The sequence below is a fragment of the Nicotiana tomentosiformis genome, chromosome 2 (genome assembly GCF_000390325.3).
Source record: "Nicotiana tomentosiformis chromosome 2, ASM39032v3, whole genome shotgun sequence".
Taxonomy (NCBI): domain Eukaryota; kingdom Viridiplantae; phylum Streptophyta; class Magnoliopsida; order Solanales; family Solanaceae; genus Nicotiana; species Nicotiana tomentosiformis.
In genome coordinates this window covers 92,631,823-92,654,620 of record NC_090813.1, presented here as the reverse complement: position 1 = coordinate 92,654,620, position 22,798 = coordinate 92,631,823, and the positions used below count along the sequence as shown (strand labels likewise).

The 22,798-nt window shown below is 36.2% G+C and overlaps 2 protein-coding genes across 6 annotated transcripts; one reads left to right on the top strand and one right to left on the bottom strand.

Annotated features, from left to right (window-relative positions):
- Positions 1 to 2,612: 2,612 nt before the first annotated feature.
- On the top strand, positions 2,613 to 6,506 carry LOC104102511 (uncharacterized). 4 transcript variants are annotated; one of them, XR_001970451.3, is made up of 8 exons: positions 2,613 to 2,870; positions 3,134 to 3,251; positions 3,407 to 3,568; positions 3,823 to 3,893; positions 3,999 to 4,051; positions 5,357 to 5,444; positions 5,771 to 5,871; positions 6,039 to 6,506. XR_001970451.3 is itself a non-coding variant. In XM_009610240.4 (7 exons), the coding sequence occupies exons 1-6, from the start codon at positions 2,742 to 2,744 to the stop codon at positions 5,863 to 5,865; spliced, it is 645 nt and encodes a 214-aa protein (XP_009608535.1). In that variant the 5' UTR covers positions 2,613 to 2,741; the 3' UTR covers positions 5,866 to 5,871; positions 6,039 to 6,506. The 4 variants fall into 4 exon arrangements, 2 of the variants coding, with proteins under 2 accessions (XP_009608535.1, XP_009608527.1); XR_001970450.3 differs by having other exon boundaries at positions 3,996 to 4,051; XM_009610240.4 differs by lacking the exon at positions 3,823 to 3,893.
- Positions 6,507 to 7,984: 1,478 nt separating this feature from the next.
- LOC104102533 (uncharacterized) lies at positions 7,985 to 13,258 on the bottom strand. 2 transcript variants are annotated; one of them, XM_009610273.4, is made up of 7 exons: positions 13,004 to 13,258; positions 12,619 to 12,913; positions 11,318 to 12,513; positions 9,627 to 9,689; positions 9,264 to 9,533; positions 8,448 to 8,689; positions 7,985 to 8,262 (listed from the first exon to the last, which is right to left on the bottom strand). In XM_009610273.4, the coding sequence occupies exons 2-7, from the start codon at positions 12,735 to 12,737 to the stop codon at positions 8,008 to 8,010; spliced, it is 2,145 nt and encodes a 714-aa protein (XP_009608568.1). In that variant the 5' UTR covers positions 12,738 to 12,913; positions 13,004 to 13,258; the 3' UTR covers positions 7,985 to 8,007. The 2 variants fall into 2 exon arrangements, with proteins under 2 accessions (XP_009608568.1, XP_009608561.1); XM_009610266.4 differs by having other exon boundaries at positions 9,264 to 9,689; positions 13,004 to 13,257.
- Positions 13,259 to 22,798: the final 9,540 nt, after the last annotated feature.

Below are 22,798 nucleotides of genomic sequence, written 5' to 3'. Positions count from 1 at the left end.
TCCTACACGGAGATATTGGAATGAGATTAAGCATATATTGCGATATTTAAAGGGAACTCTTGATATGAGTTTGTTTTATGCCAACAAAGGTAGTGCAGATCTTGTTGGTTATGCAGATGCAGGTTATTTATCCGATTTCCATAAAGTTCGATCTCAAATCGGGTATGTATTTACATGTGGAGGTATTGTCATATCATGGCGCTTCACAAAGCAATCTATTGCTGCTACTTCTTCAAATCATGCTGAGATAATAGTTATTCATGAAGTAAGTAGGGAATGCATATGGTTGAGATCAATGATTCATTTTATTCGAGAAAAATATGGGTTGGAATGTGATAAAAGACCCATAATTTTATACGAAGACAATGTTGCATGCATAGCCCAATTGAAGGGAGAATTTATAAAAGGAGATAGAACAAAGTACATTTCACCAAAATTATTCTATACATACGATCTTCCGAAAAATGGTGACATTGATGTGCAACAAATCTGTTCAAGTGACAATCCAGCAGATTTATTCACTAAATCTTTACCAACTTCAATTTTTGAGAAGATGGTATACAAGATTGGAATGCGAAAACTTAAATATTTGAAACAAGGTTTTCATCAGGGGGAATAAAATACGCGATGTACTCTTTTTTCCTTACTAAAGTTTTTTCCCACAGGGTTTTCCTTATAAGGTTTTTAATGAGGTAGCTAGCAATGCGTATTACTAAATATGTGTACTCTTTTTCCTTCACTAGGATTTTTTCCCACAGGATTTTTTCCTAGTAAGGTTTTAATGAGGCATATTATCTTTTAATGAACATCCAAGGGGAAGTGTTATGAAAATAATTATATTGTGGATGTTCATTTATTACTCCGCTATAGATAATCTTCCTGAAGAAGATTATCCATTTAGTACTCTGTTGAAGTTTATCTACAAGCAGCTGATGCAGGCAGGTTGCAAGCAGTTCAATGAAATGATTTGCAGCAGCTTTTTATTAAACAGGCAGGTTGCAAGCAGCTCATGCAGACAACTTACAAGCAGCTAAAGAAAAGCCTTGCAGCTGCTTTCTGAAAAGCCTCGCAGCTGCTTCCTTTCTTCTATAAATAGATGAGTTTTCAGTTCATTATGTACATGAATTTGAAGTTGAATAAAATATCAATCTCCCTCTATACTTGTGTTCAATTTATTTTTTTTATAGTCTTTATTTTATAACAAGACTGACTCAATTGAGCAATTTTAAGTACATTTTTGTGTAGTTACTCTTTCATTGAGTGAAACGACAATTGGACAATTCGTTAAATGATATAGGTATAATGAATATATTTTCTGAAGCCATACTGCGAATCTTGCTTCCCACATGCAGCAGAAGCCTCACTAAGAGTAGTGAGTCTGTTTGTCCTCTCTCCAAATATACTCATCTACTTTCGAAAATGGTCTAAGAATATCCCTCGTTATATTACTGGGTTATCTATATCCCTGCAGTCATACTTTGGGTTCAAATATACCCCTCATTTAAACGGAGGGACACATGTCATCGTCCTGTTGGTCAATTCTAAATATATCCTAATTAATTAAGAATACTCATTACCCATACCCGAAAAATAATTTATTTTTTGTAAAAACTGGAAAAAAAACTAAATTATATTTTTTTTAGTAAAAACTGAAAAAAGCGAAAATATTTTTTCTCCCAGTTTTTACAAAAAAACTGCTTTAAAAAAACTGAAAAATATTTTCTAAAACAATATTTTTGTAAAACTGAAAAAAAAAAACTGAAAAGTAATTTTATAAAGTAATTAAAAACTGGAAAAAACTAAAATATTTTTAACTAAAAACTGAAAAAAATATATATATTTGTTTTTCAGTTTTTACAAAAGCATTGCTAAAGAAAATTGCTTTTTAATTTTTTTTCTTCAGTTTTTACAAAAATATTATTTTAGAAAATATTGTTCAGCTTTTTTTAAAGCAGTTTTTTATAAAAACTGGAAGAAAAAAATATTTTCGTTTTTTTAAGTTTTCGTAAAAACAAAATTCAGTTTTTTTCAGTTTTTACAAAAATATTGCTTTAGAAAATTAATTTTCAGCTTTTATTTTTTCAGTTTTTATAAAAATATTATTTTAGAAAATATTTTTCAGTTTTTTCTAAAGCAGGTTTTTTGTAAAAACTGAAAAAAAAAATATTTTTATTAATTTCAGTTTTTTTTTCAGTTTTTACAAAAAAAAAATTGCTTTAAAAAATTATTTTTCGGGTATGGGTAATGAGTCTTTTTAATTAATTAGGAGATATTTAGAATTGACCAACATGACGATGATACGTGTTCCTTCGTTTAAATGAGGAGTATATTTGAACTCAAAGTATGACTGTAGCGGTATAGATAACTCAATAGTATAACGAGGGATATTCTTAGACTATTTTCGAAAGTAGAGGGGTATATTTGGCCCTTTACCGAAAAGAAAATAGTTATACATTTTTCAAAATCTTTACAAGAAAGAAATATAAAGAAATAAAATCCCTTTTCTCATCGATAAAATAATTTAAATTTGTATTTGGTGGTACCAACTTATCCTTTTCTTGTTAATTCTTAACCAATATTGTAATTATGGTTCCAAAAAGGATTTTTGACGAAAGGGTAAGCTGGTCAATTTCTACAACTGTCACGAGTTGAGCAGCAGGGTCGGATCGAGGCGTATTAACATGGAGATGAAACTAGAATTAAACTAAGGACACCTAGCTTAACAGATTTGCGATTTCAATATGGCGAAGGTGGAAGTTGCAGAAATGCAGAGCTCCGTCCACGAAAACGATAAGAATGTTTTGGAGTTTATGGATTCAACGGACAGCTATTTAGTTCTTATGAATTCTCTCTCTTCATCACTTCGCCAGGTTACAATTTCTTCCTTCCTTTGTTTTATCCCTCCTTTGTGATTTCACTTATTTTCTCCAAGTAAAAACATCCAAATTCCCTAATTTAGGACCGATCCAGAATTTGGTGTAAATGGATTTGCAGCAATCCTTTGTGTGTGTACCTATAATATGTAACTCATAATGAATATTTAAGTATGATTAAGCTGACAAATTTGTGCAATAATAGCTTTGGATCCAATAAAGTTGAAATAGTATTTACTTTGCATTTGCTTACATGGCAGGGATGGTTTGAGTTGGCGAGTGCTAGGCATTCCATGGGTGCTTCACGTATCAATAGTGCTTTGTTTGACCTCAAATCTCATTCTGCTGCCACTACGTTGCAGTTAAACAATTTGGATGGTAAATCCATACCTTTTTTGCAGCATTTGTGCATTTTACTTGTCGGCACACAAAATTATCTGTATCATGTTCATTCTGTGGTGGAACTTCTCTTCTGCTAGTTTACATAACCGTATTGAAAGTAGTAATCGTATTGTAATGTTTTTGATATGTAGCTGGGCCTGAATTGGAGAAATTGCATTTCAGTTTGTGTAAGTGGGCATCGTCTGAGAGTCCAAAAAGCTCTTCTGAGGAAGCAAAATTTGAGGAGGATAAACTGTTACAGAGGAAATCCAGTAGCCCAAAGGTTCTGAAGCAGGACGGTTCCTCAAATTCTGGTACAGAATGCATGTTTCTGGCTCTTTTAGCACTCATAATGTTTCTTAAATAGTTTAAAGGAGAATAGATACTAAGGCAGTTAACCCAGTATAAAGTAAAGCACCTACTAGGTTCTAATAGGTGCTAGACCTGAATTTTCAGCTACTCTTACTGAGGTAGAAGCATGGAAATGTTTCTCTCTCCGTTTTTGTAGTGCAGACTGCATGACAATATTTCCGACCTTGTTCCTTCAGCACCTACCTTGTTCCTTCAGCACCTGATTTGTTAGTGGCATGGAAGTCCAGTTTAAGGAATGCTTCTTCTACACTTGCAGCAAAAGATAATGTAATATATAACTGAATAAAGGACGCATCTTCTATTCCTTTACCTGAATTAAGCATCTATCACAACAAAGATTCTAACTTTCTTTCTTTTACTTTTTCAAAGAAGTCCAGGAAGAAATGCCAGAAGCTACTGAATCACCACGTACAGTTGATGATCAAGTAAGTGACTTAGCAGGTGGTATGATTTTATTAGGCGATGCTTGTGTCTGGAACTTATAGTGCATTTTTCAATTTCTCTCCCAATCCATGCAGTACCTACACCCCCTCCCCCCCCCCCCCCCCTCCCCCAGGAAAAAAGAAACAGAAATCTCCATCTATGAAAACGGGTATGCTAGGATATTCAACCTCTAATTGAGTTAGATGATCAAATGCATGAATAGTTCTGAAAATGTGGCTTGCCAAAGTCACCTTTCAATGCAAAGACTATGAAGGTACTGACAACATATCTGAATGCTCCATGCCCAATAAGTTTATTTAATATTTAGATAACTCTGTTCAGAATATTGAGTACCATCAGAAAAAAAAATATTGAGTCATTTGCACTTGAGTGTTGCTATCAAATTTTCTTTCTTTTCTTCTGATAGGGATTATCAAATTTTATTTCTGTGACGCGATTTGGAAATGAACATCGATAACCAAACATTTTTTAAACTTTTGTAAACTTGTTTTTAGCTGACATATCTTCCCAATTATATTATCCCCTCTCTTCATTCAAAGTTTCCTGCAATTTTCCTCTGTGTGAATTCATAAAACTGAAATGAAGAAATATTCTATCGAGCACTATGAAAGCCATAGCTAGTTTACTTTTGCTTTCTATACATGGATTTCAGCTTTATTATGTTCGTACAATCATTCCACATTGCCTCTTGTACTAATTACAAGTACCACTAGTCTAATTTAGTTTGTGGACATGCAAAATGTAAATTCTTTGTCTCAGCTTAGTTCACAATATTCCAAAAATGACAGAATATTCCATAATTAAGATTCCAAGTCAATAAACATTGTGTTTATTATTTGGCCCTTGATGTGACATGTTTTGAAGAAACTATTCTCTTCTACATGTCATGTTGTCTATCATCTTTTCAAACCATCATTCACTAACTCTAGTGAAATTGTCCATCAACTCTCCTTTGTTTTGATATCCGAGCTAGTAGCCAAAATTGGATAAGTGAAGTGCAAATCTACAAGGTTTGAGTTTTACTTTTCTCAACCCTTTGGTTAAGATCAAGTGTAATAAATCTGCAAAGGTTGGATTTTCAGAGTTCAGCCTAGATATATAATCAAGGATACCTAATTGGATTTCATAATTTTTTGGCAATACCTTTTAACTTTCCCATTTACAGATGTTTTTTGGACTCAGATCAATCTTACTAATCTATTTTCCTGGTTACCTCTCTTTTTATTAATTTTTCATTGAGCATCATTGCATACATCAAATTTAGTGTTACTGTATTTCTTTATTAGGCTCGAAAAGAGCGGCTCAAGTCATTATCCATGTTTGGGATGCTGGTCTCTCCCAAGCTTCGAACTGCCCAATCGTCATTTGAGACAGGTAAATTGCTTTCATACCTCCAGAACCATCAGAAGTACCTTTTTACCTAGGTATACTGGAGATCAAAATGACTTGGAGTGCCAAAAAATCCCGGGCGAAGTTAACCTTTTGAGAGTTTAGAATATTAAACAGAAATGACGTGTGCGTGAGAGACAGGGTGGTGTATGTCTCTCTCTTCTCTAGCCAAATATACTGTATGAACTCTAGAACGGGTGTTTCTAACCATCTACAGGACTCACTGAAATCTGGCATTAACTTTGTGGCTTATCTATGTATGATCCTTCTTTGCCTCATCTTGATAACATGAGTGCCTATATCTTTTGCAGCTCTGGAAACTCTAGTAGAAGTAGCAAATAAACGGGCAGACCTGCTTAATGCTTATGATCAGGTGCGAGAAAAGATGGAGAGCACCACCAAATGACCAAAGGTAGTACTTCTCTTGGTTTCCCTGGTTCCTTAATCCGTGGGTGTTTGTTTTCTTTTCTTTTTGGGGTTCTGAAAAATAATCAGTAATGAGTGCACATTAAGTTCAAGTACACCTTATTCCTGTTGTATTTTTGTAAGATAACATGTTTTCTTATGTGCCTTTACCAGAAGCCCTATCTGGAGACCTCGCCTCCTTCCGACCTTGCTCAGTAGCCTGCATTCTTCGCCAGGGGGGATTAAATCGAATAAATGCAAATAGGGTCCCACCTAAATAGGAAAAACAAAAAGGAGAAAAAGAAAGATGAGGAACAGACTCAAAGGTCTGGAGATGGTGGCATTGGTGAAACAGAGAGATGATGGCATTATCTGAACTGATCTATTTTTAGAACAAGTCTCTTCATGCCTGCTGTCCTTGCCGCAAGTTTGTATTTCTGCTTAGCTGTAAGATTCTCTGGTGTACAGTTCTTGCACATTTCATATGGCTTTTTCCACAGTGCAGGGATTTAATTTGTGCAATTAACTCAAAACTTATGAGCTATGGTCCTTCTGGGGGGTGCATATTCAATGGCTGACTAAATGAATCAAGTCTTATCATGTTAAGTATTGATATCTAGAAAGAATTTTATTGCGATGGAATGTTTAAGAATTCCGTTTTGAGATGTCATCTAAGCAGCATACTTACTGTATTAAGATGCCAAGTATTACCATTGGATCTTATGACAATCCATTTGCTACTTGAAGCTTTGCTCTCCTCTAACTTTACTACAAAGTTAGACGTGCAGAAAGAAATACACAAACTTTCAGCAGGGAGGTCATATTAAAACCATCCTCCTGAATGGTAAAGAGTTGAAGTGGTACGGTATGTGCCCTCATCTTGCGTTATTCTGGCATTGATATCCATTTTATTTGCATTATTGCATAAGAGCAGCTTTGCTTCTCGTGGATGTCCTAGTATGACATTCGACTTCAGTCTTCTAAATATTTGGATAGCCTTCAACTCTTGCCGAGCTCGAACAAAAGGTTATCGGGATTAGGTATTATTCTTCTAATTGTTTACCACAGTATTTCAACCATATGTGTGAAAAACATATACCTACGGTTAATGAATTGAACCATAAGTATCGACGACATTAGATTTGAGTAGAGCTCGTTGTATGATAGCACAATAGATAAATTTAACAGTGGATTCACTCCTTATATTCCACCTTTCACTATTTTACTCAATCAACGGGTAGTTTTAAGTAAACAGAAGTCAGTGCATATGCTCGGTTGCATTTAATCTAAGTTTCCGAATATGAATTACCCGTAGCTTATCCTCGGATAAGTTTCTTTACCGTGCAGTAAGGTGTGTTACTTAATTATGCGAGAACCCCACAAAACCACTATTGTACTACTAGTTTACACGCACAGTAAAATTGGTGGACTTACTGTCAGAAATCGGATTCAGTCCTTAAAATAGAAGGAATGTATGAGTGTGCGTTCGGTGGGTTGCTCTAGTGTCAAGTACTCTTCACTTCCAACCAAGAGGTTGTGAGTTCGAGTCACCCCAAGAGCAAGGTGGAGAGTTTTTAGAGGGAGGGAGCCGAGGGTCCTATCGGAAACAGCCTCTCTACCCTAGGGTAGGGGTAAAGTCTGCGTACACACTACCCTCCCCAGACCCCACTAGTGAGATTATATTGAGTTATTGCTATTGTATGAGTGTGCGAGTTCCTTCTCTTTTTTCTTTTCTTTTCACCTTTATATTACAGAAAGTGATGCAGTTAGTCCAGTCCACGTTTCTTCGTGCAAGAGACTGACTTTCCCAACATGTCACTTCATGTCGATCAGAAGTTACCTTTAGTTCGCAAGTCACTCGTTGGAGTTGGGGAAACTTCCTACCGTAAAAGATAAATAGACAAAGATAAAGCTACCGGTGGCGGAACCAGAATTTTTATTAGGGGGTGTCAAAATATATAAAAATAAATATACCAGGAAATTAAGTATATATACATACTATAATTTATTTTTTTACCTACTTACATAGTGTATTTTACCCGCGAAGGGGTGTTATTTGACACCCCCTACCTCCTTTCACGGCCGAAAGATTTAACAAGCAAAGAAATTTGTTGGCATAATTGACACTAAAAATTGACTATTATTAACAAGGGAAGAGCAAAAAAGAGGGTTCTACATGTATTTTCCTATGCGCAAAACTAATCCTGCTTAATTTGTTGTGACACCACACTAGTTGATCTTTCGTTAGCCTTGACATGTTCAGGACCCTAGCCACTAATTTCATGTCTACTTGACAGAAAAAGTAGAGTACATGATCTGAATCCTCTTCTCTTTGCTTCCTGAACTTCCTCAATATGCAATTTCCACTTCTCAAAACATCCTGCAGCTTCTTCTCTTTCTGCATTTTTCCATAAAAATAGAGATTAAGAAGTCCATGTCATTGTAGATTCCAAATATAAGCACAGATATTTTGCGACTTAACATAATTAAGTAAATAAAAGTATTCTATCTCTAATACCTTAAGCTTTTATATAATATAATCACTATAGAAAGCATTTGTCTATGAGAAACTTAGAAACTAACCTTTTCAAGATTTTTTCTGATCTCCAGTAAAAGCTCTAGATCATCCTCTTCTTGAACCTCTGGATGAATTACCTTTTGACCTTTCGCTTTTGCCATCACACTATAGCAATCTTTATCAGCTCTGACAAAGCGCCAAAATATTCGTATTGATTCTTCCAGGATCTCCACTAGCATGTCATTTGTAATTGAATAGTCATCTTTCTCTCTTGTTCTTGCCTTGTTTCTATCTTTCACTCTGTCATCTGCATATCACTTTGTAAATTCAATACACTATATAAATTTAATACACACAATATTTCACTACCTTTTATAGGAGAAGAGGTGTCCATATCTAGAGGGGGCACAATTAATCCATTTTTTAGTAACTCGCTCAACCCGTCCAAATTTAAAGGGGTTGAGTTATGACATGTTTGTTGACTTTATCCAAGTTGAACCCAAAATTACCGCCATCAAGCTATTGGGTCAAAATGGATCAAAATAGTGTAACTCAACCAGTCAAATACAATCCAAACATACAATATCAAGTTTGGAGACCTAGAATTAGTAAAAGCTAATAATTTAAAAAAAATTAAGTTATTTTTCACTTCGTTTCTTTTTCAAAAGAAGAATAAAAAGGAGAGGTCGGGTCATGTTGGATGAGTTGGGTTATGACTAGTTACTCTTATTTTGACTCATCTCTTTTGGTAAATTGGATCACGACCCATTTTTTGATTTGACTCCTTTTGACCCGCCTAAATGTGAACAACCTGCTCATTTGCCACATCTAATTGTATCACAACAAGAGGAAAAAGGAGAGCTGTCTTATCAGATACTAACCTCTTATAACAGGAACTTGAAGAAGATTACGAAGATCATATCGGCTCTTGATATAATATTGAACTCTATGCCCTTGAAAAGGTTCATTTTCTATATATCTTTGCATGAGCACTTGAAACTGTTGAAACTCTCCAGCAACTTCATTATATTTTCGGATCCCACGTGGGTCAGAGTCCCACAAATTTAAAGCCTTCATATATTGCCAGTGCAGAAATTCCCAAGAAAGGCACATCTGTCCAACGTATACCACTTCCAAATCACTCTGCAATTCTTTGATAAACTTTACCATTGGGTCAATGTCGTCATGATTTTTATGTTTGAATAGCCTAATATTTTGTGAGACAAGGGATTTTAGTGTTGGACCTGAAGATTTCTGGTTGAAGAGTAATTGCAATGGATCTTTTTGCGGATCTTTCTGCAAATAACCTGTAAAAACATGTTGGATTAGAGCCACATTTTGAAAAGATCCTTTTAAACTATTAATGTTTAAAACAAATTAGCTACCACATACTTTGTGAGAAACCAAATTCAAAGCTCGTGATTTTGAATAAACAATTTCAAGTGAACGATTTTCCAAGAAGCAACAAGGAATTTTGCGAAGCAACTAGATGGACATTTTTTAGGGAAGAAAACTATGATACGCTACGTGAGCAGTGGCGGAGCCAACTCATCCGAAGGGGTGTCAAAAATTTATTTTAATGTATATATAGTACTATAAGTTGACTCCCCTTATTATTTGTTTAGTTAGAGAGTGTTTGGCTAATCTTATAAGCTGGTCACACTAGCTTATAACTACCTTTTGACTTCGTTTAGTAAACATCCAAAATGCCTATAAGTTAAAATCAATCTTAAGTCATAAGTTGGTCACCCCCACCTTATGGTTTTTTAGCTTATAAACACTTTTAGTTTGACCAAGTTTTTACTAGTTTATCCTTAATAAAAAATTTTAATCCACAATTTTTTTTAAAATAAATTTTCTAACTTTCTCTTCAATCATATTGTTGTTCATCCTTTTCTTTACAAAGTTTTTTTTTCATTTATAATCTTTTGTAAAGTTTTAAAGGGTATTTTAGTCATTTTAACAAAATAACAGCTTATCAGCATTTTTTTTACTAAACACATCAACTGTTTATTATCACTTTTAGCACGTCTATCCAAACACGAAAATGCTTATTTAAAAAATCAGTTTCAGCACTTAAAAATGGTTTTCAGCACTTCAAGCTTATCAACTATCTACAATCAGCTAATTCAAATGGGTTTTTATTTATATTTTGACACCCGCCACTGTACGTAAGCAGTCAATACTAACTAATTCAATAAATTTCTAGGTCAAGATCACATCTTAGACAAATTGTTTGTTGTTGGCCAACAAAGGTATGGGTATGAACTATATGAAAGTATAAAACGTACAACTTTCCAGATATGGTCATACACAAATGGTCGGCATAGGCTATTTTATATTTTTTTACTTGTGTATTCTGTTTACACAGCTTCACAAGAAAGAAACGTGTACATACTTCTAGCAAGTGCAGTATACTGTATATAATAAGGACATCTTGTTGTGTAATCTTCCTCTTGTTCCTGTGAATGGTCCTTAGCTAGTGTGTGTTTAAACAACATTTTGACCTATTCAAATTGTATAAACATTAAAAAAATGTAGAAAGTGTATGAGTGTATCATTATCTAACCTTTTGTTTTTCACATGGACAAAAACATAAAATAGGAGAAAGGTAGTAGTAAGCCTTTTCACTGGGGCCGACCTCTGTTCCTTACATCATGAATCCAATGCATTGCATTTCATGTTACTATTATGAATTTCAGGAGCCCCAGCAAACTAGATCTTGTGGGTCCAATGTTAAACTTTAGAAATAATTAAAGTCGAGCCACTTTATTCTTTTTACTCGAATACTAATTAATCCTGGTGCGCCCGTTAAGAAAAGACTAACATAATGACGCAAAGATGGCCTATTGAAAAAAATAGTTTAACATTTATGCGCTAATATAGTTAGTACTATGTATAAAAAAGATATTACGTAGTTAGAGTTGTGACTAACCTATTGCATACATCTTCTGGTACGTCAAAATGTCAAATTTGCGCATTCTTTCTCTGTAACTCTTGTAGAATTTGTGTAGTTCGCTCATGCAATCTTCACGGTGAAGCATTTCATCAATTTTCCATGGTTGTAATTCGTCCATTGTTGGAGACTCAGATTCTTCCAAAATAGTAGGCAAACCCGTGGCTCTGACTTTTCTAATTTCCATCTTTAATTGTTCAATCAATTCTTGATGTTCCCACAATGACTCTAATTTGTTTACATCTTCAGTAGAATCAACAACCGCTGCATTGTTTGACTTGTGATTTTCAGACTCTTGTGAACCATTTATTATTAACTTGTCATCTTCTGTAACAAATTCTACACTTTTAGCCTTGTCCAAATCTTCACCAAAATCATTCTGTGATAAAAATTCTGAATCCTCTTGTTCTAATTTCCTAAACTCTTCCATTGTATCATTATCACTGTCCTCAAAATCCTCAGGTTCAAGATTTTCTTCAGATAATTCAAGATTTTTCGCTTCTGAATAATCGGCATTAATATCATTCAAAGAATCAAGCTCAAATTCACCTCCAAAGTCATCATCTGATAAAAACCCATCACTGTACGAATTAACTAACCTGCTCATAAGTGAACGCATTTGCTCAAAACCAACTGATACAGAATCTGAATCTGTACTCAGCGAATCTTTTTCTGATTGAAACATAAACTCATCAGTAAAATCTGTATCACCCAAAAATTGTTTGCACACAGTATCTGATTCTCCTTTCACAAATTCTATTCCCTCAATTTCCTTAATTTCCTCTTCCTCCTGAATGACTTCTTTTTTGCTAGGAACATGTATTAAAACAGAACCAGTTTCTTTAACATTCAGGTTCACAACTTCTGATTCTTGAATTAAGCTGCTAAAATTCTTCTCAGATACAAACTCAGAGGTGACAAGTTCACCAGTTTCATTCTTGCTCTTACTAAATTCCTCGTACGTAGGGAACTTAAACTCAAAACAAAAATCAGTTTTTTGCTTATCGACATGCTTGTCCGAATCCAAATACTCAATAACTTCCTCAAAAGCTTCAAACTTGGGTTCTAATTGTTGCTCGGTCCTCACATTGTCGCACTCTTTCTGGTCATCTTCTTCAGGAAGAACGTCAGAAAAATCTGAATTGTCGTTTAAAGGAGCGTGACCCTTTTTTAATCTGTAATGTCCAAAAAAATAATTAAACTTTTAGAAAAGGAAAAGAAACGGAGGATGATTTGATCACCAACAAATTAAAATTACTGAAAAGAATGAAACTTGATACCTGAGGAATAATGTAGGGGTGAAGCTGAACAGAGGAAGCAAATAGATGGAAACAGAGACCAAAAGGGTAGCAAGTAATAAAAATAGATTTTGATAGAAAATCCGGGAATAAAAATCCATATTCAGAGAAACCAAAATGGTGGTGAGAGGAAAGGAGTTTGGGAATTGGCCATGGATTTATTTAAACCCACTATGAAAAATTTAGTTTGAAGGAACGAAACAGAGAGATTCAGAGCAGTTTGAAGGAAAAATCATAGCACGTTTGAATTTTGCAAAGCGAGAAACGGACTCAGCACCTGTAACCAAAAACGAACAACTCAAGTCAAAAGTTGAAAAGATTTGCAATAAAACATTAATTCTGGGTGGAGAAGAAATCGAAACCTGACCTAACCGGAGAATTTCACAGATTCATGAGTAAAGCACTTGAGAGAATGATAGCAACCAGTCACCATCTTTCCTAACTCTGGTCTAATTCTAATTCCAAAATCTCAGAGAGAGAGAGAGTAATTGGGTTTGTTATAAAAGGTCGACTACAGAATCGGAATTATCAGTTGAGAAGTCCTGTTCTTGCTGCTTATTCTTTGCAGACGAGAATGTTTGGAGAGTGGGAGGGGGGAGGATAGATACCAAATAGATGGAGTATATAGGAGTAATTTGGGGTTAAAATTGAGAATTTAGGTCTTCTCTTTTTTCTTTTTCAGTTGCATTTCACCCCACATAATTTTTTTGCTTTTTGCTTTAAGTCCATGTTCGAATATAATAATGATGGAAAATCACTACATGCTAAATCAATTACTTTTACTAAAGCTTTAGAGCTTGTTACATATAAATTAATGTGAATTCTTTTAGAAAGGGGCATGCATACTCCTTATCCCGTGGGATAATTAGCTTATTTGTGCACAACAGCACAAGTTTGGCATTTGCAAATGTTATTGCCTACAAGTATTTGTTGTATAACTTTTTCCAAGTAGAAATGTTGTTTTAAACATATATCGTGTTGTATTTCGAATTATCCATATAATTTGAGGATCTCTCAGTAAATTTGAGTCATGTAACTTTTACGACCAATTGGCCAATTTAGTAGTTGTATAATATAATTAATTTGGGAAAAAAAGGTTTTAGGCCACGTTATTTGCAAATTTAGATCATTTTTCAAAGGAAAAATGGCCAAATATACCCCTCTACTTTCATATATTATCTATATTTAACCTCCATTATATTATCATACCAAATTTACCCCTACCGTTATCTAATTTAACTTTGCTTTAATTAAACGCATACACATTGTGCACTCTTAAGTTAGTCGATCAAACTATATACTAACCAGGTAATAATAAAATATATTTGAATATACATGTACATACGTGATGATCAACTGCATATAATACATAATAAATAGATCCACTAAATTCTACGGTGTGTATATGATTGAAAAATAAATAAAATTCTAAACCAATTTTATTTATTACAAGAAGAGAAATGGGTGCATTGATAATTAAAAAAAAATTAATTTGACCCTTTTCCCTTTTTCAAATTGTGTTTGCAGTTTGCACATACAAAGTTATTTTTCTATACATTTTACGTTTTCTTATATTTCCAACTTGTTTTCTAATTTGTACATAATATGCAGCAGACTGTGTCAATCTTTCTTGTAACGATCCAATTTTATCAAATATTCTGAATGGACTTATGTGCCAGGTTTTGGAATTGAGCAATAGTGTGTCTGCGTCTGCAATTGTGCTGAGAAGGAAGTTTCTCTACTTTTGCTCACACCGCGTTGATTCAAATGGTAAAACGGTACTATTCATAATTACATGCACACAAAAGGAGAAAGATAAAAACAAAGTAATTAATGATAGTGAAGTTTCTTAGGCAGCTTTGGCCTACGCGTAATCTAATCTCTAATTACACAAAATAAATGAGTAATACATCCCCTACCTATAAATTCTTCTTACCTACTTACCAAACAATTAATTCATCATCGCTAAATTGACCAACTCATAAATAATATTGCTACTTTATCTCTATATCACTCTACTCCTGCACTTTAATTTAATGTTTGTGGATTTTTATTTTCAAGCAAGTTATTATCACTTAACTACACTGTAAGAATATTCCTATTAAAGATACAATTAAAAACATCTTCCATTTTAACTAAAAACGAGTTTGTAAATACCGCAAAAATCATTTGACCCCATTTTAATTCTAATGAAATATTTTCAAAATTTTATTTGTTTTAAAATTTTAAAAGCGAAAAGTGACAAACCTTTGGACTGGTAGTTATATTTCTCATTGGCCTTTTCTTTTTTGCAAGATTATGTATATGTGAGTTCACAAGATAACATAGAACTCGGGAACCACATTCTCATTGAACGAATGAGTGGAAATTATCAACATATAGTTATAGGAAATTACTACTTACGTTTTTATATTGCTATTTGTGAACCAACCCCACGCGTACAAAACGATGGTAATAACATATTTTTAGACTTACAACAAACGGCAATATTGGTTTTGCGTTTGGTGTAAATTCTCCAACACAGTCAACCATAGTAACAATCACAGTTCAAGCTGCCAAAAATAGAAGGTAAAAGTTGGCAGTATTGTCGTGACTCCTCTATTTCTTACTTCCTCTGTTCACTTTTAGTTGTCAATTATTATAAAAATAAATTTTTATTTTTACTTGTCACTTTTCGCATATCAAGAGAAAAATAATTTATTTTTTATGTTTTGTTCTTAGCATTAATTACTCATTCCAAATTATTTTTCAAATACATTAAGATTACACACCAATTAATATAGGTATCATGGTAAATTATGCACTTTATTTATTATTTATTAAGTAGTAAACAAAGTAAATAGTGAACAAGTAAAAGTGAACGGAGAAAGTATTATTTGTCTTTAAAGGATCGCATCATGCTTGATTGGACATTATTTGTCTCTAATTTCCTCAATTTCGTGTTCTTGTTAGTTTCTACATCTCCATTATTAGTTTTCGATTAGCCTCTTTAATCTAGATATTTTATTCAGAACTTATTGCTGCTTTTTAAATCTTTGTTAGCATACAATCATTTTAATTTCAGTACTGTTAACAGTGTTTTAACTGTCATCTATAGCTACTTTTCCACATCTTTATTATTCTACTTCCTATCTCAGGACAAACATGATCACTATCACTAAACTGTATTAGATTACTAAATATTGCACTTATATTATTCATGTGTCTTAAGATGAGTGTATTACCCGATTTAGTTGGCAGGGGAGTTGCCCCGAGGATAACCTCATAATAGATCGGGCTCGAGCTCGAATATAGAACATCAAGCCTGGAGATCGAAGTGTTCATTGAAATCGAGGCCAGCAACAATCGAGATCAAGCATGACTGACGTCGAGTAAGGCGTAATAACGGAATGACGAGATATCATAACCGGTCGAAGATCACAGTGAAAATCCCGGAACAGACCAAATCAAAGCGGTTATTAGTGCTAATCATGGGATCTACTTCCGTTATTAGAGTTGTACCTTATTTATGATTCCTCTATTATATAAAGAGGGACTCCATTCACTTGTAGGAGAATAATCATTATTCACTGATAAGAATATACATATACGTTTTTTTCTTTGTTTTACTTACTGTTCATCGCTGTTTGTTCCATCCTCTACTGTTCCTATTAACTAACCTCGAGACTATCTCGAATCGAGGTCGAGGCATTGTTTGCAGACCAGTTTGATTTATTTTATTGTCCATTTTATCTATTTAATTTGTTATTTATCAATTGACACTGGGTTAAATCACATATCCTTAAAACCATAATATAAGTTTAATTGTTACTCAATTTTTAGGGTAAACAGTTTGGCGCCCATCGTTGGGCTAAGGATAATAGTGATTGTTCAGTACTGATTCTGGTAAAACACATTATTTTACACTTGTTCTTGTCAAGTATCTTTGCTTTCAGGTTAAAATATGTCAAACTCACAAAACGCATCCACACACGGTGACAATGGCCTCAGATTCCACGGTGAAAATGAAAATGTGATTGCTCTAGGAGTCGAGGTGCCACAGGCTAATCTCGGGGGAGTACCGGTTGCTAACACAGTCGATGTCAGTTCGCACGTTGCTCTAAACGCGGACCTAGGCGCAGATCTCGATGGGAGTGTACGCAGAGAAGGCCGATCTAGTGGCCAAGGAACACAGGGCAGAGGAGACGAAGGAGTCAGTCTCCAAGTGATATTCGAGATGCTCCAGGCTCAGCAAGCCGCTATTGCTCAGTTATAAAATCAACAAAGAGCTCCGAATAGGGTCGAGCCAAAAATTACTCGCTGTACCGAGCCAGTACCGGAAAGGTCGAATGGTAACGAATCGGGGACTGATCCTGCGGTAATAAAAATGCTCGAGGAGCTTACCAAAAGAATTGAATCAGGGGAGAAGAGAATCGAAGCTAACGATAAAAAAATGGAGACATACAACTCTCGAGTTGATCAGATATTGTGGCAACCCCAATCTTGAAAGGGATGGATTCGAAGAAGTTTGTACGAAAGCCGTTTCCTCTAAGTGCGGCTCCGAAGCCTATTCCAAAGAAGTTTCGTATGCCAGACATGCCCAAATATAATGGGACCACCGATCCCAACGAGCATGTTACTTCATACACATGCGCCATCAAGGGTAACGATTTAGAATATGATGAAATCGAATCTGTGCTGTTGAAAAAATTCAGAGAGACCCTTTCGAAGGAAGCAATGATTTGGTATCACAACCTGCCACCAAATTCCATCGATTTGTTTACCATGTTAGCAGATTCTTTCGTAAAGGCACACGTCGGGTCCATAAAGGTCGCAACGAGAAAATAGGACCTTTTCAAGGTAAGACAAAGGGATAATGAAATGCTGAGGGAGTTCGTGTCCCGATTTCAAATGGAACGCATGGAGTTGCCACTGATCACAGATGATTGGGCCGTTCAAGCTTTCACCTAAGGTTTGAACGAGCGGAGTTCGATAGCATCACGTCAGTTGAAACAATATTTGATCGAGTATCTAGCTGTAACTTAGGCAGATGTGCACAATCGATATCAATCGAAGATTAGGGTCGAGGACGACCAATTAGGAGCCCCTTCCGGTTCAGTACATCCAAACAGGTCGGCAGTTAAAAACCAGATGGACGTCGACAGGGAGCCAAGGTCGAATAGAGACCGATATCAACCATATACCGTAGATCGAAGGAATAATGGTTCAGGACACAATTCTGCCCTGAACGATCGAAGAAGTGATTGAGGACAGAATTCTTGGGGACTTATGAGCAAAAGTGGTTTTGACTAGTATGCCGATTCCACAGAGGCACCTCGATTATCGGAATATAACTTTAGCATCGATGCATCGGGCATTGTATCGACAATCGGAAGGATCAGAGATAATAGGTGGCCCAGACCCATACAAATCGATCCTTCCTAAAGAAACCCAAATCTGATGTGCAAGTATCATGGCACGCATGGTCACAAGACCGAGGATTGCAGGCAATTAAGGGAGGAGGTAGCCAGTATATTCAATGAGGGCCACCGTCGAGAGTTTCTCAAATATCGAGCCAAGAATCATTTCAGAGAAAGGGACGCCAACAGGAAAAATGAACAGGAGGAACCCCAACATGTCATTCATATGATCGTTAGTGTCACGACCCAAAATTCGTTAAAGGTCGTGATGGCGCCGGACACCACTGTCAGGCAAGCCAACACTAAATAGTTAATTAAATTCTTATTTTAATATTTTTAAAATCGTAAATTTAATTCAATTCAACTAGTAAAAGATAAATTTACAGAATATATACAATGTTTTCCAATTTCAATATTGAACATCTAATAATCATCCCAGAACCCGGTGTCACAAGTGCATGAGCATTTTTTAGGAATTTAAAATAAAATATAATAACTGTCCGGAATACAAATTTGGACAGAAAAAAAAATACAATACTCTGAAGGAGACTCTGTTGGCTGCGGATCATATATAAGATGCAGCTTACCTAAGTCCCCGTAATAACCGCGCCTCTGCGCCCACAAGGTCATTAGTCATATATGTACCTGCATAAAACGTGCAACAAGTGTAGTATGAGTATGTAAATCAATGCGTACCCAGTAAGTATCTCGCCTAACCTCGAAGAAGTAGTGACGAGGGGTCGACTTCGACACTTACTATGGGCTATAAGTAAATAGAATAATATCATTAAATTAACATAGATTAATTAATACAGTTGCAAGCCCATTATTTTGAAGTAAATAAACAGTTCTTTTATAATTAAGAACTCTACAAATTGATTTCCCATTATTTAACAATTTATCTCAGGCCGAGAAGGCAATATCAATTATTACAATTTCCAAATCAATCAATTAAATCATGCGCAAATCATGTCGAGGTCGTACGACCCGATCCAATAAATATTTAAACTGTGCATTACCAGAGGGTCGAATGGCGCGAACTATAGATGCATCTATTTACTACCGAGGCGCTCGGCCCGATCCACAAATAATAATTATTTTCAAGAAAATACAAGTTTCTCATACAAACCTTCAAGTAAGTGAATTTAACCTTATACAATTCTTTTATCAATTTCTATCATGACTAAGTGATTATATTAGCAAGTAAGGGCACAAACATTCCAAGTATAGCATGATACGGGTCCTAAACTACCCGGACAATAGCATAATAGTAGCAACGTACGTAGCCCCCACAATTAGGTACAAACATTTATTTAATTCACCTATGAGTTAATTCCCTCTTATAAGGTTAGAAATGAGACTTACCTCACTCTGAAGTTTTATAACCGGCTCTTAAGCCATTCAATCAACTCAAATCGATGCTCAACGCTCCAAAACTAGTCAATAAGTAAGCAAATCCATAAATATATACTCTAATACTCATTGTAATCCTATTTACAACAATTCCCAACTCTGTTCGAGAAGTCGATAAAATCACCCTCGGGCCCACGTGCCCGGATTCCAAAATTTTTCAAAAATAAAGTTTACCCATAGCCTCACGGACTCAAATATATAATTTTATGTCCAATTCCATACTCAAATTCGTGGTAAAAATCCAAAAATACTAAATTCTAGGTTTTCTACCAAAACCCCACAATTTCTACTAATTTTCATGTTTAAATCCATATATAATCATGCATTTAACTTATAATAAGGGGGGATCATTTAACTTGAGTTGCTTGCTGAAACTCTCCCCTTTAAGCTCTTCAAAATCGCCCAAACCAAATGAAAATGGGAGAAAAATGGCCAAATCCCGGCTTAAAAGCATTCTTCCCAACCCGACCTTCGCACCTGCGGTCCAATAGTCGCTCTTGCGGCTCCACAAGTGCGGTCAAAATTCCGCTCCTTTGGTCATCACTGCCCAGCCAAGACCTCGCACCTGCGGAAGTTTCTTCGCTTTTGCGAGCATCGCAGGTGCGACCTGCTATGCGCATCTGCGCAATTTACGCACCAGCGGTAGCTGCCTCGTGCCTGCGCACACGCAGGTACACTTCTTCAGTCCGCTTCTGCGGCTCCCCGAGCTCCACTCCCTTCTCGCTTCTGTGAGCAATTAGCCTCACCTGCGATCTCGCACCTGTGGCCAAAGTCACGCAGGTGCGATTACACCATAAGCATTAAGCTTCAGAAATTCTTAAGTCCATAAATCGATCCGTTAACCTTCCGAAATCCACCCGAGGCCCTCTGGACCTCAACCAAATATACCAACACGTCCCAAAATACGTTACGAACTTAGTCGAGCCTTCAAATCATATCAAACAACGTCGAATTCATGAATTGCACCCCATTCAAAGCTTAATGAATTTTAGAATTTTAACTTCTACATTCGATGCTGAAACCTATCAAATCACATCCGATTAGCCTCAAATTTTGCACACAAGTCATAATTGGCATTACGGACCTACTCCAACTTCCGGAATCGGAATCCGACCCCGATATCAAAAAGTCCACTTCCGGTCAAACTTCTCAAAATTATCCAAATTTTTAACTTTCGCTAAATGACCCCAAAATGACCTACGGTCCTCCAAATCCACTTGGGCGCGCTCCCAATACCAGAATTACCATACGGAGCTATTACCATACTCGAAATCTCAAACGGGCATTGATAACATTGAAATGCACTTCAACTCAAACTAATGAAATTCTTCCAAAATGCTAACTTCCGCAATAGGTGCCGAAATGCTTCCGGGGTATCCAAAACTCGATCCGAACCTACGCCCAAGCCCGAAATCATCATACGAACCTGCTGGAACCTTAAAATACCGATTCCGAGGTCATTTACTCAAAATTCACACCTTAGTCAATTCCTCCAACTTAAGGCTTCCGAAATTAGAATTGTTTTCTCTCCAAATCAACTCTGAACTTCCCGAAATTCAATTTCGACCATACTCACAAGTCATAACACCTGAAGTGAAGCTGCTCATGGCCTCAAACCGCCGAACGACGCACTAGGGCTCAAAACGACCGGTCGGGTCGTTACATTCTCTCCCACTTAAACATACGTTCGTCCTCGAGCGTGCTAAGAACTGCGCTGGAGTTGTCTGAAATCACTGTTTAACACTTCGTGCATCTACCCGTGCTACCACAACTCAGTTGAGCACATTAGCTCGATCAAATCTGAAGATATTCTCTTTTATTTAGGCAAATAAGCCTTAGAGCCCAGTTCTAACATCCGGAATTCTCTGCCAGGCCTGCTTCCAACATACAAACACCGTATCAATCACCACACGATGTACCAGAACATGACTACATACCTTTGCTGGATTCACACCATGTACCGCAACATTCACATGACCATAATAACATTCTCTGATCATAATAGACGAGATTCCCCGAATCTGATGCTCACCATGCACCTCATGACATATATAAGTCTGGTTCCAATTCTTGCAATACCGCCACGACGGAAGAGACGTATAGAAATTCATAACCAACTGCCGAGTCAACAAATCAGTGAGTCTCTCCTCCTGACTAGAATCATCACCCGATTAAAACCAAATAATGGTATTTGCTCTTTACTATACTTCATATAATTTGATCGTACTGATCCCGGATCCGATAATCTCATCTCACCCAGCATAAGTTGTTTAGGCAATAAGCCACCTCAGACGCTGCCAAAAGTCTCATGTGATGCCACAATATGCCAATAAGCTACAAACTCGACGTGATACATAAGAAAAACGAACTCTGGAAAGAACTACTCAACCCACGTAACTAATTAAACAACCGAAAAGGTGTTACGAACCTTCCTCCGAAAAGGGAAAACAAAACATACGAAAATAAATATAGGGGACTGTACTCAACATCACACTGTTGCGGCGCGCAACCCGATCCAAACAACATGCCTGTGGTGGTGTGACACCCGATCCATACATAAAATCTTTATAAGGAGACACTTACCGAGCTAGAATGCTCATTATTACATAATACCCGAATATCGGCCACAAGCACGCTAAGTGCATAATACCATACCTGGGGAGACAGATAGTGCCATACGCTGCAAAAGTCAAGCACAACTATGGTGCGATATATGATCTGAATCTCGAGAGCCATCCTGCTTACATAATATCACCGCTACTCAGAACCTCAACACATAGGAAATTTATCAAGTCATTTCACAATTCTCACGGCACAATATAGTATTACATAAAATAGCCGACGACGATATAACATCCAACATCCGAATACTCCTCCATAAGGAGTGCTATGCTGAAATGAACGCATCCGGTCTGACATAGAGCCCATATTCATATTTAAATCCATCCACAGACCTCAAGCCGATTCTGATTGCACTGTACTAGGCTAACAACCTTTCAAGGATTCATAATAACCCTTTTTCCCCATAACACACGAGAACAACCATCATAACCGGAACAAACTTCCACATCCCACCACCAAGTGAACCGAGCGCCCTTCAGGCATAAATTCTCACATGAACCATAGTACCGCAATCTCCATACTTGGTTCCAATCTTCGATCAATCAAGTGACTACATGTCACACTTATTCAAGTCTACACATCCATACCAGTGGCCGCACAAATGTTGTAAAGCAAATCAAAAATACGAAATCACTACTCAAAAGCCTCTTACACAGGAGACCGATCTCAGGTGACACTAAAGAGAATACATGCTTACTCTAACCATCTGAATCCTTTACCGCTCATCC

Bases quoted from the DNA above. Each gene is read 5' to 3' on its own strand.
- LOC104102511 (XM_009610232.4), top strand. From the start codon at position 2,742: ATGGCGAAGGTGGAAGTTGCAGAAATGCAGAGCTCCGTCCACGAAAAC. The intron at 3,569-3,995 runs GTACAGAATGCA...ACTTTTTCAAAG, and splicing joins GGACGGTTCCTCAAATTCTG to AAGTCCAGGAAGAAATGCCA. The intron at 5,445-5,770 runs GTAAATTGCTTT...TATCTTTTGCAG, and splicing joins CCAATCGTCATTTGAGACAG to CTCTGGAAACTCTAGTAGAA.
- LOC104102533 (XM_009610266.4), bottom strand. From the start codon at position 12,737: ATGGATTTTTATTCCCGGATTTTCTATCAAAATCTATTTTTATTACTT. The intron at 12,514-12,618 runs GTATCAAGTTTC...TGGACATTACAG, and splicing joins ACCCCTACATTATTCCTCAG to ATTAAAAAAGGGTCACGCTC. The intron at 9,690-11,317 runs GTTAGTCACAAC...ATGTTTTTACAG, and splicing joins CCAGAAGATGTATGCAATAG to GTTATTTGCAGAAAGATCCG.